The following is a 22,494-nucleotide window of genomic DNA, read 5'->3' on the forward strand; positions in this document are numbered from 1 at the left end:
ATAAAAGACAATGACATTTCCATATACAGTGCAGGCTGTCAGAAGAGAAGAGAGGCTTCAGAGATCTCATTCAACCTCCCACGTTACCAGCGAGGAACCTGAGGCCCCGAGAGAGGTGAACCGACAAGCACAAGAGGACAGAGACCTGCGAGGGCCTTCCCATGCCACCTAACACTTTTCCCATTTCTTCGCACTTTCCCCTCAATCCCCACAATCCAGATTGTTACATACTCTACCAGGAAAACCAGCAGCACTTGTTCAAAATGCAGACCCTCAGGCCTCTTCCCCAAAGAAAAGGAAACAAAATCTGCATGTTAACAAAAACCCTGGGGCAAGTGTCTTAGAGAAATAACAAAATAAAAGGAAGTCTCTCTTGGATGGCTTCATTTAGATGGAAGGTAACTTGGGTGGCCAAGTTCAAACAAAGGGACCTCAGTTCCAACACCCACTGACTTTGTGACATCAGGCAGGTTTCTCAATCACTCTGTGCCTTGGTTTTCCTCATCTGTAAAGTGGGGATGATCAACTCAGCCAGGTGCTAGCAAGTGCCAAGATGGAAGCTGGGCTTTATAAACAGGGCTGATAAATGCTTCTTGTTAGGCACGTTTCAACAGGCCTGGCACTCTGTGAGAGCTGGAGCCCCTCGGTCAGTGCTTAGCACACAGGAAGCCTTCTGCCAGTATGCGTTTAACAAATAAGAGCCCAGGTGACCTCTCTCAATGTTTGACTTGGATCATCCCATTTTATTAGTATACTAGCGGCCTGGTGCACAACATTAGTACACTGGGCGGGGGGGGGGGGGTCCTCTCAGCCTGGCCTGCGCCTTCTCACAATCTGGGACCCCTGGGGGGATGCCCGCTCCCCGCAGCCTAAGCTGGCAGGTGGACATCCCTTGAGGGGTCCTTAGCGCCGCTGGCGCCGCTGCTGCTGCTGCTGCTGCTGCTGCTGCTGCTGAGTTCGCCAGCCTGTGCCTGGCTTCTGGCTGAGCAGCACTTCCCTGTGGGAGCACACTGACCACCAGGGGGCAGCTCCTGCGTTCAGCGTCTGCCCCCTGGTGGTCAGGGCACATCATAGCAATCAGTCATTCTGCAGTTCGGTGGGTTTGCATATTAGCCTTTTATTATATATGATGACACTTTCAAAACTTCCGGTTTTCTCCCTTCCAACATTCCAAACTGTGCCAACCTCCCACCTCCACCAGACAGTGAGGAGGAGGGGAGGTTGAAGGTCTGAGATAAGCTTGACTCATACTGTAAATCATTCATACTAGAACTTTCTATGGTTGCAGACTTACAGGGCTCAACCATCCACCCTCTCTAAAGCCCCCACTTCTTATTACTCCGCCCAAAGTTCTCCCTAAGCCACGCCCCTGGAGACCCGCCCCTTCGCTCAACCCCGCCCTCTTCCCAAGGCCCCGCCCCCTCCTGCCAGTCGGCCTGCGCATCCCCTCACACCTCCGCCCCGCCCCGCGCCCCCCCGGGGCCCCTGCCCACCTTCCTCCGAGCGCGTGGGGACTGTCCCGGCCTCTTCGCTGACGTCGGCGCCGCTGGCCGGCCCGGAAAAGGGCTCCTGCGCGCGGCCGCGCGAGGGCCGGAGGGCGCCCAAGGCCTGGCCCCCGAAACCGCGCCTCCGCCCCGCGCGAGGTAGGTAGGGCCCGAGCGCGGGAGGGACGGAGGCCGGGGTCACGGAGGCCTGGCGAAGGGGTGGGGGCCGCGCGGCCGGCGGGCGGGCGGGACCTGCGGGAGCCGAGCCGGGCCCGGAGCAGCTGGATGCGTTGGTAGCCGGCCCTGCGGCCGCGGGTGGCGGGGCGCGCGGGGCGCGGGATAACTCAACGGTGACGGACGCCGGCCGGCGCCGCGCGGCCCACGTGCGCCAAGGCTCCGGGAGCGCAGGGCTTCCCGCGGAGGCGGCGGGTACAGTCCTCCGCGCCCCGCCGGCACCAGGCGAGGGGAGGGCAGGCCGCGGGCGGAGGGAGAGGGCGGGCGGGGCGGGGCGGGGCCGCGCGGGGCGCCGCCCCCTCGGCGCGGCAGGTCCGGGGGCGCAGGAGCCCGAGGCGGACCGCCCGCGTCTCCCTCCTTAGGCATCGCCCCTGGGGAAGATGGAAGGAGAGAAGCGGCCGGAGCCCTACTCGGGCCTGTTCGCGGACGGGCACCTGGTCCTGTGGACGCTGTGCTCGGTGCTGCTGCCCGTGTTCATCACCTTCTGGTGCAGCCTCCAGCGGTCGCGCCGGCAGCTGCACCGCAGGGACATCTTCCGCAAGAGCAAGCACGGCTGGCACGACACGGACCTGTTCAGCCACCCCACCTACTGCTGCGTGTGCGCGCAGCACATCCTGCAGGGCGCCTTCTGCGACTGCTGCGGGCTGCGCGTGGACGAGGGCTGCCTCAAGAAGGCCGACAAGCGCTTCCAGTGCAAGGAGATCGTGCTCAAGCCGGACGCCAAGGCCCCGGACGCCATGCCCCACCACTGGATCCGGGGCAACGTCCCCCTGTGCAGCTGCTGTGTGGTGTGCACGCAGCAGTGCGGCAGTCAGCCGAAGCTCTGCGATTACAGGTATGGCCTTGGTGGGTCCCGAGGGCCCACGGCTCTCCATGGGAGTCAGGATTTAGGGCGTGGGTGCGAAGGCCCGCTGTGATCTCTGCAAGTGGCCTGAAGCAGGCTCATCCACATTCAGGGCAGCTTTGCAATCGTCATATGCTGAGATGATGCTAGCCTCCCTCCCTCCTCAGCCAGCCTGACCCTTTGTCTGCCCTTTTGTAAGCTCTCAGCTTCCGTCCAGAGGTCTCTAAGGGCTGCGTACTTATGGCCACCGTATGTTATAGTTTAGCTTTGGTTGCTATTATCTCCACTTTATGTAAGAGAAGAAAACATGAAGTACGGATATTATCTCCACTTTATGTAAGAGGGGAAAAATGAAGTACGGATAAGTTAACTTTTCCCTGGAGCCGTAAAACGGATTCATCCTCAGTGTTGTATGTACAAGGAAGACAAGGGTCATTCCAAAGCAGCACTTCGGGTACCTTTTTCGAATTTAGGTTTCGATGCTATAGTCACATACAACCCTTAAAGGTATACTCCTGTTGTCAGTGGTCTTTCAGGACATGTAGCATCTTAGAAGGGTGACTTTGACGAAGCCAAACATATTGTAATGGCTCTAAATACACACTGAACAACATGTTTGTGCTCTTAAATAGTGTCTGGAACTAGGTAAAGGTCATGTTGGAGATTGGTAATAAAAGGGAATGGTACTTTGCAGATCGTCTACTTATTTTACAGTTGAGAGAATTGTACTCAGTAGTAAAATAGAATTCCGACCCCCCTGGACAGGGTTAGGAATGCTATTACTACGGAGCCTTGTCTCAACCTTAGATATGGACATCTTCATTGTGATGGGTTTCATTTCTGACAAGTAGAAAGGCCCCCAACCATGTTTAGGAACTGATACAGAAAGGTGGCACTAGAGAACAAGTGACTTGATGTCTGTTGTTGTTTTTCAATCCCTTTTTTTTTCTTAATTGGTGTGAGCATTGTTAAGTCAACACCTGTTTTTTAAAAATATATTTTTATTGATTTCAGAGAGGAGAGGAAGAGAGAAAGAGGGAGGGAGAGATGAAAGAGATGCCTCCTGCACACCCCCCACTGGGGATCGAGCCTGCAACCCGGGCATGTGCCCTAACCAGAAATTCAATCATAACCTCCTGGTTTATAGGTCGAAGCTCAACCACTGAGCACACTGGCAGTGTTCAACACCTATTTTTAAGTCTTATTTCTTTAGTTTTACCTATCAGATTTAGACTTAAGAATTTAACTTTTCCAAAAAATATATTTTAAACAACTAGAGTTTTGTTACCACTCATTTTTATCTGGGCTCTTTGTCCTTTTTGGCATCCATGAGAGCTAGGTTACCAATGTCTTCACATTTTATGTTCTCCCTGTAGGTAAGCTTCAGTCTTCAAGAGCTGGGATTAGTTGGAAAGAAGACATGAACTTAGTATTGTTTTTATTTCCTTCCCTTCTTTGTGTTGATGCAGAATTAGATAAAAGTGGCTGCCATAAGTATCTTAACTGTGTTTCTAGAAAGATCATTACGGTGGAGGATCAGAGCACTGTTTATTTGTGAAGGAGCAGACGGAGTACCTGCTCTGCTTAGAACCCTTCACATGCACTGATGGTCTTTCAGTGTAAACTCGAAGTGCTTCACACAGTCCTACATGCCCTCCGGACCCTGCCTGCCCTTTTAATCTTACCTACCACCACCTGCATTAAACTTTTATGTATAAGCAACATCAGGAAGACTGTCCTTTTTTTTCCTGTTCTTTTTTTTTTTTTCTCAAGGCTTTCCTCTCGGTCTTAAGTATCCTTCTCCTGGCTAGCTTCTATGCATCCTTAAAGACTCACCTTGAGCCCTTTCCTCTAGGAATCCTTGCCCTCAAATTTTTCTCTCTTGATGATAACATAATATCCTGTTTCTCTTTGGTTCTCAAAGTAAAGTCCCCACAACCACCAGCAGCAGCATCACTTAGAAACTTGTCGGAAATGCAGATTCTAGGGTTGCCAGATTTAGCGAACAAAATAAAAATTTTTGCGGTATTTGGGACATACTTATACCTAAAAATTATTTATTTATCTGAAATTCAGATTTAACTGAGCAACCTCTATTTTTCCTGGCAACCCACTGAATCAGAAACTTGGGCTGGGGACCAGCATTCTTGGCTTTAACAGGCTCTGCAGGTAACTCTAAAGTTGGAGAACCACTTGTATCTTTATGTAGCTTTTTTAAACATGAGCCCCTATCCTTAATCTTGTGTCCCCTCCCCACCCCTTTGAGCACAGTGAATGTCTGTGCTGATAAATCTCCTCTTCCTCATTAGCTTGTTCTTACTAGTACTGAGCATTCTGTCCAAGCATGCTAGAACCCTTCACCCGTGGTAGAAATGGTCTCTGTATAATTGAGGAAGGGCTTATTATTCCCAGGAAAAAAGAGCACAGGGCCCTGAAGTGGCACATATTCTGCAATGTTCTGATTTACTTCAGCCAATAATTTTATTCAGGATTACAGTCAGCCATGACCTTCTGTCGGAATGAAATATTTGAGAAAGAGAAACAAGATAAATATCTATTTAGAACTTTTTTTAATTTTATTTCAGAGGGAGAGGGAGAGAGATAGAAACATCAATGAGAGAGAATCCTCGATCGGCTGCCTCCTGCACGCCCCCCACCGGGGATCAAGCCCACAACCCAGGCATGTGCCTCCCGACCGGAATCAAACCCAGGGCTCTCCTTCCTCCTCCCCCCCAGTCCCCAGGCCAACGCTCTATCCCCTGAGCCAAACCAGCCAGGGCTATTTAGAACTTTTAAACACAGGCCAGACTGTCCCTGTCTCTGGATTTTATCAAGCACTGTTGGGGGCTCCTATTCTTGGGATATCTGCAATTTTAAATGAACTGTGAAGGCTGTACAATAAGTTAGCATTTCAAAGGGCAAGTGATGCCTGCCGCCCAGTTAAACTCCGTAGACAAGTGACAAAGGCCCTTTAATTTATGTTCAGTCATTATTTAGTTTCACATAGTAAGCGTCTGTTTCTTGCCACACACTGTGCTGGATTCTTACTTTCCTGTAGATTTTTTTCCTTTTTTTTTTTTTTTCCCCCTGCTTCTACTTCCTTTTAATCTTTTCACCTCTCTTCTAAACTAAATAGGAAATTAGTTTATATTTTTAAATATTCATTACAGTTATTAAATGAACCTTTGTTCCTTTTGTGTTCTCTCTCATTAAGAAAACATAAGGTGCCTTTTTATTTATAAGATCTTTCTTCATTACATCCCACTCCCCACACACACACACACACACACACACACACACACACACACAGTGATTCATAAAACAAAGCTTCTGACTCTTGGAAGGTAATTACATTGACAGCTTTAGTCTCAGCTTTGATCTTAAATTTTATATCTCTGTGTTCTATTGGTATGTGTTTATGCGTTTTATTAATTATCTGAAACAGTGAAAAATAGCAAATCATCTTCTAGAACAGAAGTAGGCAAACTTTTTCTGTTAGGAGTCAAAACTACGTTATTTTAGGTTTTGCAGATCATGTGGTCTGTCATAATTACTTAACTCTACTATACAACATAGAACAAAGCCAGCCGTGGACAATACATAAATGAATGGGTGTAGCTGTTTACAAAAAATCAGATGGCAGGGGTATAGGTCTTTACAGCATAAAAACATTTGGATAAACCACAAAAAGAAATATAGATCTATCAAAAAATAAACTTAAGTACATTAAAAAGTAACTTTAAAAGAAAACAAACTATGCCCTAACTGGTTCGGCTCAGTGGATAGAACATCAGCCTGTGGACTGAAGGGTCCCGGGTTCGATTCCAGTCAAGGGCATGTACCTTGGTTGCGGGCGCATCCCCAGTAGGGGGGATGCAGGAGGCAGCTGATCAATGTTTCTTTCTCATCGATGTTTCTAACTCTCTATCCCTCTCCCTTCCTCTCTGTAAAAAATCAATAAAATATATTTTTTTAAAAAAAGAAAAACTAGTTTGCAATAAATATGACAGGAAAATGTTGATATCCTACACAAAAAAAATTCATGCATTTATTAAAATATAGAGCATGAATCCGTTAACAAAAGGCCAAAAAAAATTCAACTTCACCTGGTGATCAAAGACATCCAAATGAAAACAACAAAATACTTTCTTGTCTATCAAATTATCAAAAAAAAAAGTTAAGCCATAACCGGTTTGGCTCAGTGTATACAGAGTCGGCCTGCAGACTGAAAGGCCCCAGGTTCGATTCCGGTCAAAGGCATGTGCCTTGGTTGCGGGCACATCCCCAGTAGGAGGTGTGCAGGAGGCAGCTGATCGATGTTTCTAGCTCTCTATCCCTCTCCCTTCCTCTCTGTAAAAAATTAAGAAAATATATTTTTTAAAAAAAGTCCTAATGAACAGTATTAGCAAGTGTTAGATATGATGGACACATTCGTGCACTGATACGCATATTGGGCAGACATATGAAGAATCTTAGGAAAATGCATGGCCTGTGACTCAGTATCTTGACTTCTAAGAGTCCAGAAAAATAGCCTCATTTATGTTTAAGCCTCATTTTATTCCTTGTGTTATTCATACTTAGAAAAATAAACTATATGTTTGGGAGGGGAAACAGAAAAGGGGTTAAACAAATTATATCCATATGATATTACTCATTCTTTGCAAACCATGATTTTAGAAATATTTCATGGCATAGCCCATATTCATGATACAATATGGGAAGAAAAAAAGTGCTATCCAGTTATATATACTACATCATATCCCTAACCTGGAAACCAAACATTTATGCACTGTAAAAATCAAGAGTAAGCACATGTAAAAGTTAAGAGTGACTATTTCTGGATGAGTTTTATTTTATGTCTTTTTCAAGAATAAGCTGATGTTATCTCATTTTAAATACAATTTTAAAATGTATACCAATACACAAAGATATTCTAGTTTTTAGAAACTCAGGCAATTTACAAAAGAATATAGAGAAAAAAGTGAATGTTGTCATCCTTCAGTCCCACTTTCCTTCCCAGAGGAAACCACTGTGAAATAAATCAGTGAGTATCCTTTAATATTATTTTCAATGATAACATACTATTTTAAAGTTAACAAAAAGTGGGCGGAGGTACAGTACCTCAGCTGCATAAGCCATCTTTTATAGTTCGAAAGCAAGCATCAACAAAGGTTATCAGGCAAGTTATTTTACAGTTTCCTCTAACGCAGTGGTTCTCAACCTTCCTAATGCCGAGACCCATTAATACAGTTCCTCGCCAAAACTGGTTTGGCTCAGTGGATAGAGCATCGGCCTGCGGACTGAAAGGTCCCGGGTTTGATTCCGGTCGAGGGTTGCGGGCACATCCCCAGTAGGACATGTGCAGGAGGCAGCTGATCGATGTTTCTCTCTCATCGATGTTTCTAACTCTCTCTCTCCCCCTTCCTCTCTGTAAAAAATCAATAAAATATATTTTAAAAAAAATACAGTTCCTCATGTTGTGGTGACCCCCAACCATAAAATTATTTTCGTTGCTACTTTGTAACTGTAATTTTGCTACTGTTATGAATCGTAATGTAAATATCTGATATGCAGGATGTATTTTCATTGTTACAAATTGAACATAATTGAAGCATAGTGATTAATCACAAAAACATTATGTAATTATATATATATATTTTCCGATGGTCTTAGGCAGCCCCTGTGAAAGGGTCGTTGGACCCCCAAAGGGGTTTCGACTCACAGGTTGAGAACTGCTGCTCTAACAGATAATGCAGATAACTCTTCTTTCAGCAGTAAATAGCAGTAATTACTTGACAAATCTGAACATCCAACCAGAAAAAAAACAACCTTAAATTAGAAGGCTAAATTGTTGATCTGGGGAAGAAAGAGTAATTATCCTTTTTTTAAATTATTCCTTTAACTCTGACATCTGTTTTCAGCCGGCCTGCAGTCATCTGGATCGCCAGAGCTGCCTGATCTGGGAGAGGATTAACTGCTGAACAGATTAATGACAGGAATCCGGACCTTGACCAGCATGTTCCCTGCTGGTTTCAGCACTGGTCCACACAAAGGCCGATCTGAATGTGCATGTCTTCTGTCTGTATTTCAAATGCAAACATATAGATTCATTTTGTATTAACAGCCACCAAGAAATGGACTATTTTACTGTAGTTAGTAATATTCACAGATGGGCATATAAGTGAAGACTTTTCACATGGACCCTGAGGAAGTGCTTCAAGGACCCAGGCCAGTGGGGCATTCAAGCTCTAAGGACTGTAGGCCTCACAACCCTGCTTCAGCCGAGGCACAAATGAATAATACCCAGAAGAGTTGTTCTAGGTCGGCTTTTGTTTATGTGGACCAGATCTACTGATATTTACCATGTTATAAATTAAAACAGAACTTTTCAATATTCATTTTTAAAAGATTGATCATGATAACAAATACTGGGTTGTTGTTTTTTTTAATTTTAGAGAGGAAGGGAGAGGGAGAGAGAGAGACATCAATGATGAGAGAAAGTCATCGATCAGGTGCCTCGTGCATGCCCCACACTGGGGATCAAACCCGAAACCCGGGCATATGCCCTGATGGAAATAGAACTGTGACCTCCTGGTTCATAGGTCAACACTCAACCAGTGAGCCACTGGCCAGGCTAAATACTGCATTTTTATCAAAATGAAATAAATGAAAATCTAAAGAAAAGAGTGATGTTAGTTGTGGTACATCTCTTTGGCTTAGAAGTCAGCTCAGAGTCTCCTATCTATTTCTGCATCAGTTTATTGATATAGCACCTGTCATACAGCTTTTTGAAAACACTGCACACTTTTGAGAGAATGAGGGTAAAAATAACATTATTATTATTATTATTATTATTATTATCATTATTATTTAAATGATTTTAACCTCACAGACACCGTGAAGGGATCTTAGGAGCCCTAAACCATCTTTTATTTTATTTTTTTTTACAGAGAGGAAGGGAGAGGGATAGAGAGCTAGAAACATTGATGAGAGAGAAACATCAATCAGCTGCCTCCTGCACACCCTCTACTGGGGATGTGCCCGGAACCAAGGTACATGCCCTTGACCGGAATAGAACCTGGAACCCTTCAGTCCGAAGGCCGAAGCTCTATCCACTGAACCAAATCAGTTAGGGCCTAAACCATCTTTTAAAAAACACTGTCAAATTGCCAAGTATGTTTAAACTTTATTGCTCTATTTTCACTATAGGTACAATTATAAATCTTTCAGTTGCCAGATTTTATGCTCAATAGTGATGACATTACTGTTTTAGGTTTTTTGACAGAAATGATTGGTCTGCAGATCAGTAAGCTATGGTTTTAAGTTACTCATTATCTTTGTTTCTTCCACCCCTCAGGTGCATTTGGTGTCAGAAAACTGTCCATGATGAGTGTATGAGAAGTAGCTTAAAGAACGAAGCGTGTGATTTTGGAGAATTCAGAAACCTCATCATTCCACCCAGTTACTTAACCTCTATTAATCAGATGCGTAAAGACAAAAAAACAGATTATGCAATGGTAATCAGAGTTCATTTGTGCTTATGTAATTGATTTCCAGGAAGTGGTTTAAGTCAGTGTGTGACCATTACAACTGTGTGTACGTGAGAAGAATCGTTATGGTAAACCATAAATTCCTACCCAGATCCTAGAGGTGTGCCACAAATGTGGGCTCTTGAGTTCTTTCATGTCTAAAAGGAAATGTTATATTAGTGGTTTCTAAATCACTGCCTGCTTCTGGACTTGGGGAACTTTTTAAATATACAGGTTCCTGAACCCACTTCCATGACCATGTCTGATTTAGTAAGTCCCAGGAATCCATCCATCTGATTTTAAGGTTCTCAGATGGTTCTGATGAACAGCTAGGATTGGGATTCATGATTATTGTCAGTGAAAAGAAAATGTAGATTTTCCTCACACATTGTTCTCTAGAAGAATTTTTCCGTTGGGAACTTTACACAGGGTGTCTAGAGATGCATTTACATTGCTCATTATATGATCCCACAAATAATGTTGAACATTGAAGCTGCTAACAGCACTTAACAGTATTTTTATGTATGAAAACTGATGTAAATGTGTATCTCTCAGTTGTTATGTAGCTCTGAAGGAATAGCTATAAATATTGGCATTGATTTTCTACATGAATATGCCAAAATGGTTAAACTGCTTTATTTTAAAATTAAATTGTGTCTTTTCCAAGTTAGGATTTTATATCTTAAATGTCATCTTTGTCAATATTCCTGCAAAAGAAAGGGGAATTTGAAAATTTAAAAACATTATGTTTAATGTTGTGGCACATTTTTTTAAAATATGTTTTTACTGATTTCTTTTTTAGAGAGAGAGGGAAGGGAATAGAGAGAGAAGCATTGATCTGCTGCCTTCTGCATGACCCCCACTGGAGATCGAGCCTGCAACATGGGCATGTGCCCTGACCAGGAATTGAACTTCAACCTCCTAGTTCATGGGTTGATGCTCAACCACTGAGCCATACTGACCGGGCTGTGATACATATTTTTAAATGTACAATCCCTAGCCCTGTCCTGCATGGCTCAGTTGGTTGGAGTGTCTCCCATACATTGAAGGGTCTCTGGTTTGATTCCCGGTCAAGGAACATAGGTTCCTTGTAGCTTCAATCCCAGTCTCGGCATGTACAGGAGGCAACTAATCAATGTTTTTCTCTCATATTGATGGGTTTTTTTTTCACTCTCTCTCTGTCTCCTCTCCCTCTCTCTCTGGAATCAATAAAAAAATATATATATATCCTCAGGTGAGGATTTAAAAAATTATAATAAAGATAAGTAAATAAATGTACAACCGTTATGTATTTTAATTTACTCTAAAATCACAAGGAGTGAGAATTGCTAAGAAAAAACACACAAAACAACTCCATTCATGTTTCCATCCACAAGGAGAAGGGCAGAGGAAATAAATTGTTAGGTTAGAAAATCATTAATTTCATTTGACTTTGGGCTTTGTACAAGTCTGGATTCTTTCATCTATTTCTGAGTACCCATTTGAAAAAAGCAAATAAACTTGCAAACTATATATTAGACTATATCCAGAAAAGGACAGTCAAGGTAAAAGAGCAGAGAAAGTCATTGTCCATTCTATGAAAGGTCAAAAGAACTTGAAATGCATTGTCTAGGAGACAAGACTAATGAAAGATAATATGCTTCAGGTGTTTGAGCACAGCATTATAGGGAAAAACAAGTAAAATTTCTAGTTGCTTCAGAAAATGAAATTAGAACAATGAATAAAAGTTATTGAAAGACAGATTTTTAACTCCATTTAAGTCAAGACTGTGTAATAATTTAGCAGTAGGATGGGCTGCCTTGTTAGTGAGTTCTTATATGCGTATCTAAGCATACACTGGAGGACTTAACTAGAATAATGTACAAGAGAATTGTACATTACGTGGAAGTTAAATTAGTTCATCTTTAAGGTCCCGCCCTGTTCTTTGATTTTTATATTGTATTTGTTGTTCTGGGATAGTTGTTTTTCTCTCAGCAAATTACAGCACTGTTATCAAGATGAAAAATTGAGGGGTAGGGTAGGTGGGGGAAGGTATAGGAATGATAAATGGTGGTGGAAGGAGACTTGACTAGAACACAATACAATGTACAGATGAGATATTTAACTCTTTCATTCACCTTAATTTTTTTAGCTAGCCTCTAAGCTTGGGAAGCAATGGACTCCATTAATAATCCTGGCCAACTCTCGTAGTGGAACTAACATGGGAGATGGACTATTGGGAGAATTCAGGATCCTTCTAAACCCAGTCCAGGTATCTAAAGAGAAAACCTTCCTTTCAGTGTTAATCTTTTCATTTTAGCTTTTCATTTTTCCTAAATTGTAATGGTTATTAATTCTTTCAACCAGTATTCACCTGATTGTAGGAAAGAATAATTATAAAAGTATCAAACTATTCTAATGTATTGAGAAAGGAACTCATGGTGAAGGTATAAAATGGTGCAGCCATGTTAGATAACAGTTTGGAGGTTTCTTAAAAAATTAAACATAGAGCCTGGCCAGTGTGGCTCATTGGTTGAGCGTTGACCTATGAACCAGGAGGTCACGGTTTGATTCCTGGTCAGAGCACATGCCCGGGTTCAATCTACCCAAGGGAAATGAAAACATGTTTCACAAAGACTTTTATGTAAATATTCATAGCAGCATTATAGCCAAAAAGTAGAAACAGCCCACCTATCCAAGAAGCCAGATGCAAGGGCCCATATTGTATGATCTGATGTATGATCTCCCCGGAAAAGGCCAATCTGTAGAAACAGTACATTCGTGGTCGCCTGAGGTAGGAAATCGGAAGTGACTGCACCTGGACACTGAGGGATCTTATCAGAGCGACGAAAGTTCTAAAGTGCTGATGCACAGCTCAGTAAACTTCCTAACAGTCATTGAATTGTTCACTTGAAATGGGTGAATTTCATTAGATGTAAATTATACCTCAGTTAAAAAATAAGGATAAAACGATTGCGCCATTGAAATTGAAGTTACGTGCTAGCAGCTTCTGCTTTGAAAAACTAAACAACCCATTGTGCAGCAATCAAAGACGCACTGATGTTTTTCCTTCCAATGTGTGTTTTTCCCTTTCAACATTATACATTAAGTAAAAAGGATGTAAAGGAAAAGAAAAGTCTAACATAGAGCCTGGCATATTGTTACAGATCAGCGCATTGCAGCCAGTCTTTTACTTAGCCATGTCTATACCATCTACAGCAGCAGTTCTCAACTTGTGGGTTGAGACCCCTTTGGGGGTCGAATGACCCTTTCACAGTGGTCGCCTAAGATCATCGGAAAACACATATATAATTACATAATGTTTTTGTGATTAATCACTATGCTTTAATTATGTTCAATTTGTAACAATGAAAATACATCCTGCATAGCAGATATTTACATTATGATTCATAACAGTAGCAAAATTGCAGTTATGAAGTAGCAACGAAAATAATTTTATGGTTGGGGGTCACCACAACATGAGGAACTGTATTAAAGGGTCACAATATTAGGAAGGTTGAGAACCACTAATCTAGAGGGAAGTCATGCTGACAAGTGGAGGACAGTGTTGGATAAAAATAATTGTTTTCTTTCATTTTTAGGTTTTTGATGTAACTAAAACTCCCCCCATCAAAGCCCTACAACTTTGTACTCTTCTTCCTTATCACTCAGCTCGAGTACTTGTGTGTGGAGGGGATGGGACTGTGGGCTGGGTCCTGGATGCCATTGATGAAATGAAGATTAAGGTACCAATCTCTAAGACAGTAACGGCAAACATTTTGAGCTTGGCATGTCAGCATTTTGAAAAACCATAACTTAACTCTGGTGCCGTGACACATACAGAAATTTTTTGATATTTGCAACCATAGTAAAACAAAGACTTATATTTTTGATATTTATTTTATATATTTAAATGCTATTTAACAAAGAAAAATCAACCAAAAAAATGAATTTGTGTGTCACCTCTGATACGAGTGTCATAGGTTCACCATCACTGCTAAGATCTGAGTGAGAAGTCATACGTTAGGCTGAGTACTTGCCTTTCACATGAGCCCTAAGATAATTATACAAGATTTTTGGTTATATCTTTTATTTGCAGATGAATATGAGAAGACTGCCAATTTGGTATATTATGATTAAACAGAATAAACTTTAGCAAAACAACATTCAGTTGTTATATTTATATCTTTATTGCTTCCATCATTAAGTTTTACCAAATGTTATTACTGTACAAATAGAAGAGAAAAATCTAAACTCTATCTTCCATATTCTAGGGGCAAGAAAAATACATCCCACAAGTTGCAGTCTTGCCTTTGGGAACAGGCAATGATCTATCCAATACATTGGGCTGGGGCACAAGTTACACAGGTGAAATCCCAGTTGCCCAGGTCTTAAGAAATGTGATGGAAGCAGATGGAATTAAACTGGACAGGTAAGTTGCACTTCCCCAAAAAAAGTAGAATTTTGAGCTTTGAGAATTTTGTTTGGTTTATAAATGAAGTCTTGTATAAGTTATAAAGTTAAATGTAATTTAAAATGAAAGACTATGTTAGTTGTACTTATACATAGATGATGGTGTTTTATTTTGTTGCTGTAATATTTTCTTGTTATATAAGGACTGAAGTCACAAGTTAGGCTGAATACTTATCTCAAAATTTGCATACTCACAGATGTGCTTATTTTTCAAATGCTATTTTATTTATTTTTTTAATATTTGTATTGATTTCAGAGAGGAAGGGAGAGGGAGAGAGAGAAACATCAATGATGAGAGAGTATCATTGGTCGGCTGCCTCCTGCATGCCCCCTACTAGGGATCGAGCCCACAACCAGAGTGTGTGCCCTTGACCAGAATCAAACCCGGAACCTTCCAGTCTGCAGTCCAACGCTCTGTTCACTGAGCCAAACCAGCTAGGGCTCAAATGCTATTTTAATAGAAGGACCTCATCTCCCAGGCATCCAGAGTTGATTGCTATAATTGTAGTTAATTGGCAGTCAATTTGGGAATAATCATGAATTTTTTTAACTTATCTGTTTTTCAGATGGAAAGTTCAAGTAACAAATAAAGGATACTACAACCTGAGAAAACCCAAGGTATGTGGTGGGTTTTTTGTTTTTTTATTATTGATTTCAGAAAGGAAGTGAGAGAAAGAAACATCAATAATGAGAGAGAATCACCCATTGGCTGCCTCCGGCACCCCTCCCCCAACTGGGCATGTGCTCTGACTGGAATCGAACCATGACCTCCTGGTTCATAAGTCAATGCTCAACCACTGAGCAACACTGGCCGGGCAACCTAAGGTATGTTTTTAGGGCTTCAGTTGGGAGTACTTTCAGCGAACATGATGGAGAGCCTCCACAGTGTGAGATGCGGCAGTGACGGGGGCACAGGGATGGAGGGCTTCCCTGTAGGGAGCCGCTTATGGAGCAGAAGAGACCCGTGTGCTTGGGCGTCAGGCACAGCTCCCAGGCTGGACTGTACAGAGTGCTGTGGGCGGGAGCAGCGCAAGGTGCTTAGTTCTGCCCTGGAAGCTCAGACGGGAAGGAAGCCACATGTGAGTTGATCCTTAAAAGGTAAATGCAATTTAGGTCAACAGAGAAAGGATCAGTACTTTGCAGGCAGAAGAATAGAGACCAGAGGGTACAAATCATAGTTAGCAAATAGAAAATCATACAGACAAGAGCAGATCTGTATTTTCAAAAAGATGCTCTGGCTCTCACTGCATCACCGTCACCCGTGCATGGGCCATTCCTCACCTCTCCTCTCCTGCCGAAGTCTGGGGGACCAGAACGAGAAGCCAGGACCGTGTTCCCACACAAGCTAATGGCTTTCGACTACCACAACCCTGCTGGCTTCAATTGCAAAGATGAAACAGAATTTAGAAACTTTATTGTTTGGCTCAAAGACCAGAAAATCAGACACTACAAGACTGAAGACAGGTAACTTAAGAGACATCTAAAGCAGTGACTGACCCAAGTTCTTTGAAAAGCATCTCACAGATGTTAGCTGTCCTTTCAAGACTCAAGACTGACAAGAAGCAGTTGGCTGGCTTCTTGGTTTAGCTGTTAGACTTGAATGTGGAGATAATGCTGCAAAACACAGGGACTCGGTTCCTGATAATACAAAAAATACCAGCAATGCAGCTAAAAATGCAGAACCATTGATCAGTTGTGGTGTAAACAATCCCGATTTGACGGTTGGTGGAATGACTTTGACCTTCAGATTCAGCGTCTTGATGATTACTTGGTAATGCTTAATGTAACTCTCATTCTGGCCCAGGAGCCTGACAAAGGATGCCGCTGCTAAGCATCACACGAAGGAAGGGTTGCCTGTTGCTTTAGACAGGCACATTCTTGGTTTTGACACAGGAGATGCAGTTCTTAATTCGATTGCTACACAGAGAAGAGCTCAAAGAGCCACAGACACAAACTAATGAAGCCATAGTAGCTGTTCAGGCAGTTATTGCCGATCCAAAGACAGACCACAGACTGGGGAAGTGAAAGATGAACATTTTAAGATTTCAGCCTCTCACCTACTTGGAATATAGTTGGGAACTATGTAGGGCCTGGTATGTCCTTCAAAATTAAACGCCACATTTTCAAGGGAAGAATCCCAGAAAATCTACAATTTTGAAGTAGCATTGACAAGACTTGGCACACGACTGGTACGAGGGGGAGAGAAAAAATAGTATTTACTACTAGATTTCTAGTTTTCATGACTGGGTGCATGGAAATGACGTTAAGATACAAAAAATAGAGTTTCGGGTTTGCGTAGGAAGAAAATGAGTTAGATTTTGAGCTTCTCAACCTGAGGCCATGGTGCACTGAACAAGAAGCTGGACATTCAGGCTTATTCTCAGGAACAAGACAGAGCTGGAGATGTAGGCTGAGGAATCCAGGCTGGGCCAGGAGGTCAGATAAACTAAGGGGGTGCTGGGAGCCTGGGTTGAGACTGATAGAAGCAAACGCAACAGGAACACAGGAGTGGAAAGCCCAGGTGCAAAGTAGAGTCACTCTACTTGATGAGATCTGAGATGTAGCATATTAAACAGATGTGGGAAGGGAAACTCACATCTGTAATCATCAGCCTTTGAACTGAAGCTTTCTTTCTAAACACACTGGATAGCATAAAATAGCTCTATGAGGACAGGAAATGCAGAAAGTATTAAGTTGCCATAAAGAACATAAAAACAGATTTACATATTGAATACATGACACAGGCTTAAACCGAAGCAAATCTCTTGCTAAATCTTACCCTTTTCCACAGGAATTCACAATGAACAACTACTTTTCTGTTGGACCTGACGCCCTCATGGCTCTCAATTTTCACGCTCATCGCGAGAAGGCACCATCTCTGTTTTCTAGCAGAATTCTTAATAAGGTGTGTTGGATAAAATAACATTTCCTGCTTACACCGAAGGTACAGTAAAAATCAATAGTTCCTTATATCTAGCACCCTTTCAAGTAGATTCAGACAGAACTAACTTAGGGAAACACTGGCCTGCTCTGTTTTGTGTAAGACTGTCAAATTATATCTTTAAGTGTATTTGATTAAAGTATTTTATAATTATGGCAAAATTTTTTGATTTAAAGTTGGAATGTTTCACAGCATATTTTGCTTAAAGGCAACTAAGTCAAGTATACAATAGCTTATCTTACTTAAATGGCAACTGATATTGGAAAGAAATTTTAGGCAGGATACATTTTAGGTGAAGTTGTTAATGGAAAAAATAGATTCCACTGGCTTGGAAAAAACTGGGAAAGGCAGGTAAGGTAAGGGAAGGAGGATTTTAACCACGAGCATCACTCTCGTTTCTAGTACAGGTGATTCTTCTGGTGGAAGTTTGGTCTTGGAGTTTCTTAATGACTGTTGGTGACTGCGCAATAGGATATGAAAAATAAATTCAAAACAGTTTTGTTCCTGGTTCTGTTTTACAAATATTTCAGATTTACAAATAGTCTCCTTTTATTAATGTAGGCACTAAGGCAGTTAAGTACTGCTGTTTATGTCATTGGTAATTAACTACATTTTTAGTGCTTCCGATCAACTTTGCACCCTTTTTATATTCGAAAGCAGTTATAAAATATTCCTAGATTTATCTGTATTACTTTCCGTAAGTAATCTGAAATTCTAGAAAAAGGTGGAATTTTTTTAATTTTAATGTATTTCTTTATAAAATGTAGCTTTGTTGTTGTAGTTGTTGTTGTTGTTAATCCTCACTCACTCAAGGATATTTTTTCCATTGATTTTTTTAGAGAAAATGAAAGGTAAGGAGGGAGGGGGAGAGTGAGGAAGAAATATCAATGTGAGAGAGACATTGATTGGTTGCCTTCCACCTGCCCCAACCAGAGCCGGGGATCCAACCTGCAACCCAGGTATGTGCCCTTGACCAGGAATCAAACCCAAGACACTGCCCTAGCTGGTTTGGTTCAGTGGGTGTAGTTTTGGCCTGTGGACTGAAGGGCCTCGGATTTGATTCTGGTCAACAGCACATGCCTTGGTTGCCGGCTTGATTCCAGGCCGTCAGGGAGCATGCAGGAGGCATCAAGGTGATGTGTCTCTCGCATCGATGTATCTCCCCCCCACCCCACCCCCAACTCTCTCTAAAGTCAATGGAAAAACATCCTCAGGTGAGGATTAACCCCCAAAAAATGTTTTTTAAAAAAAGCCCCAAGACACTTGGGTGCACGGGCCAACATTCTAACCACTACGCAATACCAGCCAGGGTGAAAACTTAGGTGTTTTTCTTTAATAAGCTGGGGGGAAACATTATTTAGGCACAAACCACCTCTATCCCATATTCCCCCTGAAAAACAGGCTGAACTCAAAAGTAATGGTGCCTAATCCACAGTGTCTAATCCACTCTGAGGAAACATGACTCAGCACTCAGGGCAGGGAGCTGTGGTTCTGTGTCTTTTTCTTGCTTACAGGAATTGTTAGATTGCTTTACTATCATATTTTCTGTTTATTTCCCATAGGCTGTTTACTTATTCTATGGAACCAAAGATTGTTTAGTGCAAGAATGTAAAGATCTGAATAAAAAAGTTGAGGTAAGCTTTTAAAGTTTAGGTGCTCTCTGGATAATGAACATTGTTTTAACAGAAATGCTGAATTTCTGACATATTTCTAACATATATGAAGTATTTATTGTGTGCCAGACACTTTACTAACTGCTTTATACACATTATCTCACTAAATTAAATAATTACAAGAACACATGTAAAATCAGGATTTGACCCCAGGTTTATATAGCTCCAGAGTCTGTTTTAACTCTATGCTAAACAATTTCCATTCATACATGATGACAAGTGTGAAATTATTTAACACAGTGCCTGACTCTTCATGGACTCTAGGTGGAGGTTTGACCCAAATTTTAATTCATATTACCACATGCATCTCTCTTACAAAATAAAAAAATATGAGCAGTAAAAATAGAATATTAACAATTGCTTACTGCTACAATATCCCTGACATCATAATATGGCAAAGACATGTATATATTCCTTGCTTGCTTCCAAAAAGAATTTGTAATTGTTAATAGCACTGACAAAGCCATTAATACAGAGAAACCTACAACTAGTCAAATACATAAAAAGGGAAGAGCTCACAGCCTTTGCAGCCATAGCACAGAGGAATGGCAAGATTGCCCATTAAAAAAGCTTCCTTCTGCTTTATCGTATTTCCTTTGTGTTAGGCTGTGATAGCGCTGGTAGGATGAAGCATGGGAGGTAGCACTTTATTTTTTTGTCTGATCCTTTATTTATACAAAAATATTAGTGAAGCCGCCTACAAAATGCACTGTCCTAGGTACTGGGGATACAGCGATGAACCCCTGTTGTCACTAACTTATAGTCTAGAGCAGCCGTCACCAACCGGTGGTCTGCGGACCACTGGTGGTCCGTGAGGACCGAAAGGTTGGTGACCGCTGGTCTAGAGAGAAGAAAGACATTCAGGCCACATTGCAATACAGTAAAAGAATGGGATTTAACAAAAGGATGTGATTGATGACCTTGTGGGGAAAATCCATTTGTTATCATTCGTTTATTATAATAAACATTGCACAGATGTGAGAGGCCAGATTACCATGAGTGAGGAAGTAGTCTTCTCTTACACATGCATCTCTCACATCTCATGTATGTGAAAGTGGACGTGAATTCTAAGTGGATATGTCTGCAAATCACGTGCCCTGTAGTAACTAACTGCTTGGATTTCTTTAAAGCTAGAACTGGATGGTGAGCGAGTGGAACTGCCTAATTTGGAAGGTATTATTGTTCTGAACATTGGATACTGGGGCGGTGGCTGCAGACTATGGGAAGGGATGGGAGATGAGACTTACCCCCTAGCCAGGTATGTACATTTGCGATCTGCTGGTTTATGTCACTGTGTTTTGCTTTTAAGCAGTCTGTTCTTCATAGACATTTTTTCCTCAGATTTTCCTTCTTGTATACTTCATTAATGTAAATATTTAATAAGTTGATGGTCCACCTATGTTAAAAAAAATAACTGTCCTAACATGGCTGATTTTATTTTATTGCATCGTATAATCCATATTTCCTTTTTCTAATTTTAGGCATGACGATGGTTTACTGGAAGTCGTTGGAGTATATGGGTCTTTCCACTGTGCTCAGATTCAAGTGAAATTGGCAAACCCTTTTCGAATAGGGCAGGCACACACAGTGCGGGTAGGTGAACGTGCGCTAACAGGCTAGTCGGTCCGTCCATTTCTAAGCCCTTGACCTGTCGCTTTCCTTACGCAGTGCTTACTCCTATGCGGTCGATCAGCCTCCATGAGGGGCTTGAGTGGGATGGGGAAGAAACAGCCAATAGGGCCATCAGTCCAGTTGAAGAAATAAAGTGTTCATTGGGAAAGAATCCTTTAAACAAGCAAGGAAGAAAAATATATCCAGATTGATTTTCTCAGACTGAAATGCTAAGGAGGTTTAAGGACTATGGATGATATTTTAAGGAAGACCTTTCTGAGCTTTTTGGGGACTGACTTTTCTAATTCTTTTTCCCTAATACCAGCTGATTTTGAAGTGCTCGATGATGCCAATGCAGGTGGATGGGGAGCCCTGGGCCCAAGGGCCCTGCACTGTTACCATCACTCACAAGACACATGCACTGATGCTGTATTTCTCCGGAGAACAAACGGATGATGACATCTCTAGTAACTCAGATCAAGAGGATATCAAGGATACTGAGTAGCTGGATGAGGAAATTAAAACTTACAATAGAATGCTCACAAACAAGTAAACGCATATTCATCCAAAAGTAGAAATTCCCTATCAACTATTTAGTCTTCATTTCCCCAGTAGTATGAGTGCACATTTCTGTAAATGTCATTCCAAACACAGCCAAACTTCCAGTTGTTTACTAGTGCCTGTTTTTTGGTTTTGTTTTTAGCAAACACTTTGGTCAGATGGTCCTCATTTAAAATGTCTCAGAACTGTACATGAAGGTGAAATGTCTGTTTCATGGCTTTATGCTTGAGAGTGAGGCTCACTGAAGGGTATCCCTCCTTCTTTATTCTTGAACCACACGTTTGATGGACATAGTATACATCCAACAAGATGTGGGTGGGAAAATCACTTCCATCTTAATTTTTAATGTGGTGACACCATAACATTTTCAAAATTAACTTGCTTTTTGACAGGGAATGGTCGGTTTCCAGCCAGTGTGGTTAAGCTGGGCCTTCCTGCAGCATGTGCCTCCTAAGAGTTCCTACAGCCCAGCACCTAGTGGTCCATAGTGTTTATTTCCAGGAAACCCTAAAAAGAGAAATGTAAAGGAAAGACTATACTGGAAATTTTTGTTATGGTTTTTATTTTAGGAATACTCTCAGACCCCCAAATGTTTGGTTAACCCCGGTAATGACCATGTTGAGCTGCTGAAATTCAGCATCTTGCTAGAACCCAAGGCAGCCAAGAGAGCCACACAGGCAAATTGGTGAAAATTAGCATAATACTTTGGATTGAAAGTTATGGGTTCCAAGCTGGACAGTTCACCCACTCACTTCTCTTTTTATTAAAAGACAATGTAATCAATTCAAGAAAAGTGTAGTAAAGAAAATTTACTAGTCATATTAATTTCTCAAAAACAGTTTAATAATGAGTAATAAGTAGTCTTTTTACAGTAGTCTTTTATAGCCAAAGTACTTAACAGAATTTCCCCTTGGGGCAATGATATTATCCTCTGCTAAAAATGTTTCTATCGTATTTATTTTTAAGAGAGAGATGTATTTTTTATTTTACTTATTTATTTTCTTTATTGTGGTAACCTGTGTCTAGTGTTTATAGTATATAGCTTTATTTAATAAGTTTATTGATCACATAAATTCTAGTCACAATCAGAAATGTGGCCTATTGACTAAGTAACTAAAACCCGTAATTTAATTCCCGTGACAGATATTCTCATTCTTCAGAAATA

General features: G+C 41.7%; 1 protein-coding gene and 1 pseudogene across 2 annotated transcripts; both read left to right on the plus strand.

Annotated features, from left to right (window-relative positions):
- The first annotated feature begins 2,025 nt into the window (after positions 1-2,025).
- On the plus strand, positions 2,026-22,160 carry DGKE (diacylglycerol kinase epsilon). Its single transcript, XM_081108760.1, has 11 exons — positions 2,026-2,553; positions 9,920-10,079; positions 12,223-12,342; positions 13,673-13,816; positions 14,345-14,502; positions 15,110-15,161; positions 17,335-17,448; positions 19,047-19,118; positions 20,288-20,415; positions 20,639-20,750; positions 21,094-22,160. Exons 1-11 carry the CDS (start codon positions 2,099-2,101, stop codon positions 21,271-21,273), a joined length of 1,695 nt encoding a protein of 564 aa, XP_080964886.1. The 5' UTR covers positions 2,026-2,098; the 3' UTR covers positions 21,274-22,160.
- LOC308531693 (RNA transcription, translation and transport factor protein-like) lies at positions 15,892-16,568 on the plus strand (annotated as a pseudogene). Its single transcript has one exon. The product of its transcript is annotated as an RNA transcription, translation and transport factor protein-like (transcript).
- Positions 22,161-22,494: the final 334 nt, after the last annotated feature.

This window comes from Myotis nattereri (genome assembly GCF_964212035.1).
Source record: "Myotis nattereri genome assembly, chromosome: 16".
Taxonomy (NCBI): Eukaryota; Metazoa; Chordata; class Mammalia; order Chiroptera; family Vespertilionidae; genus Myotis; species Myotis nattereri.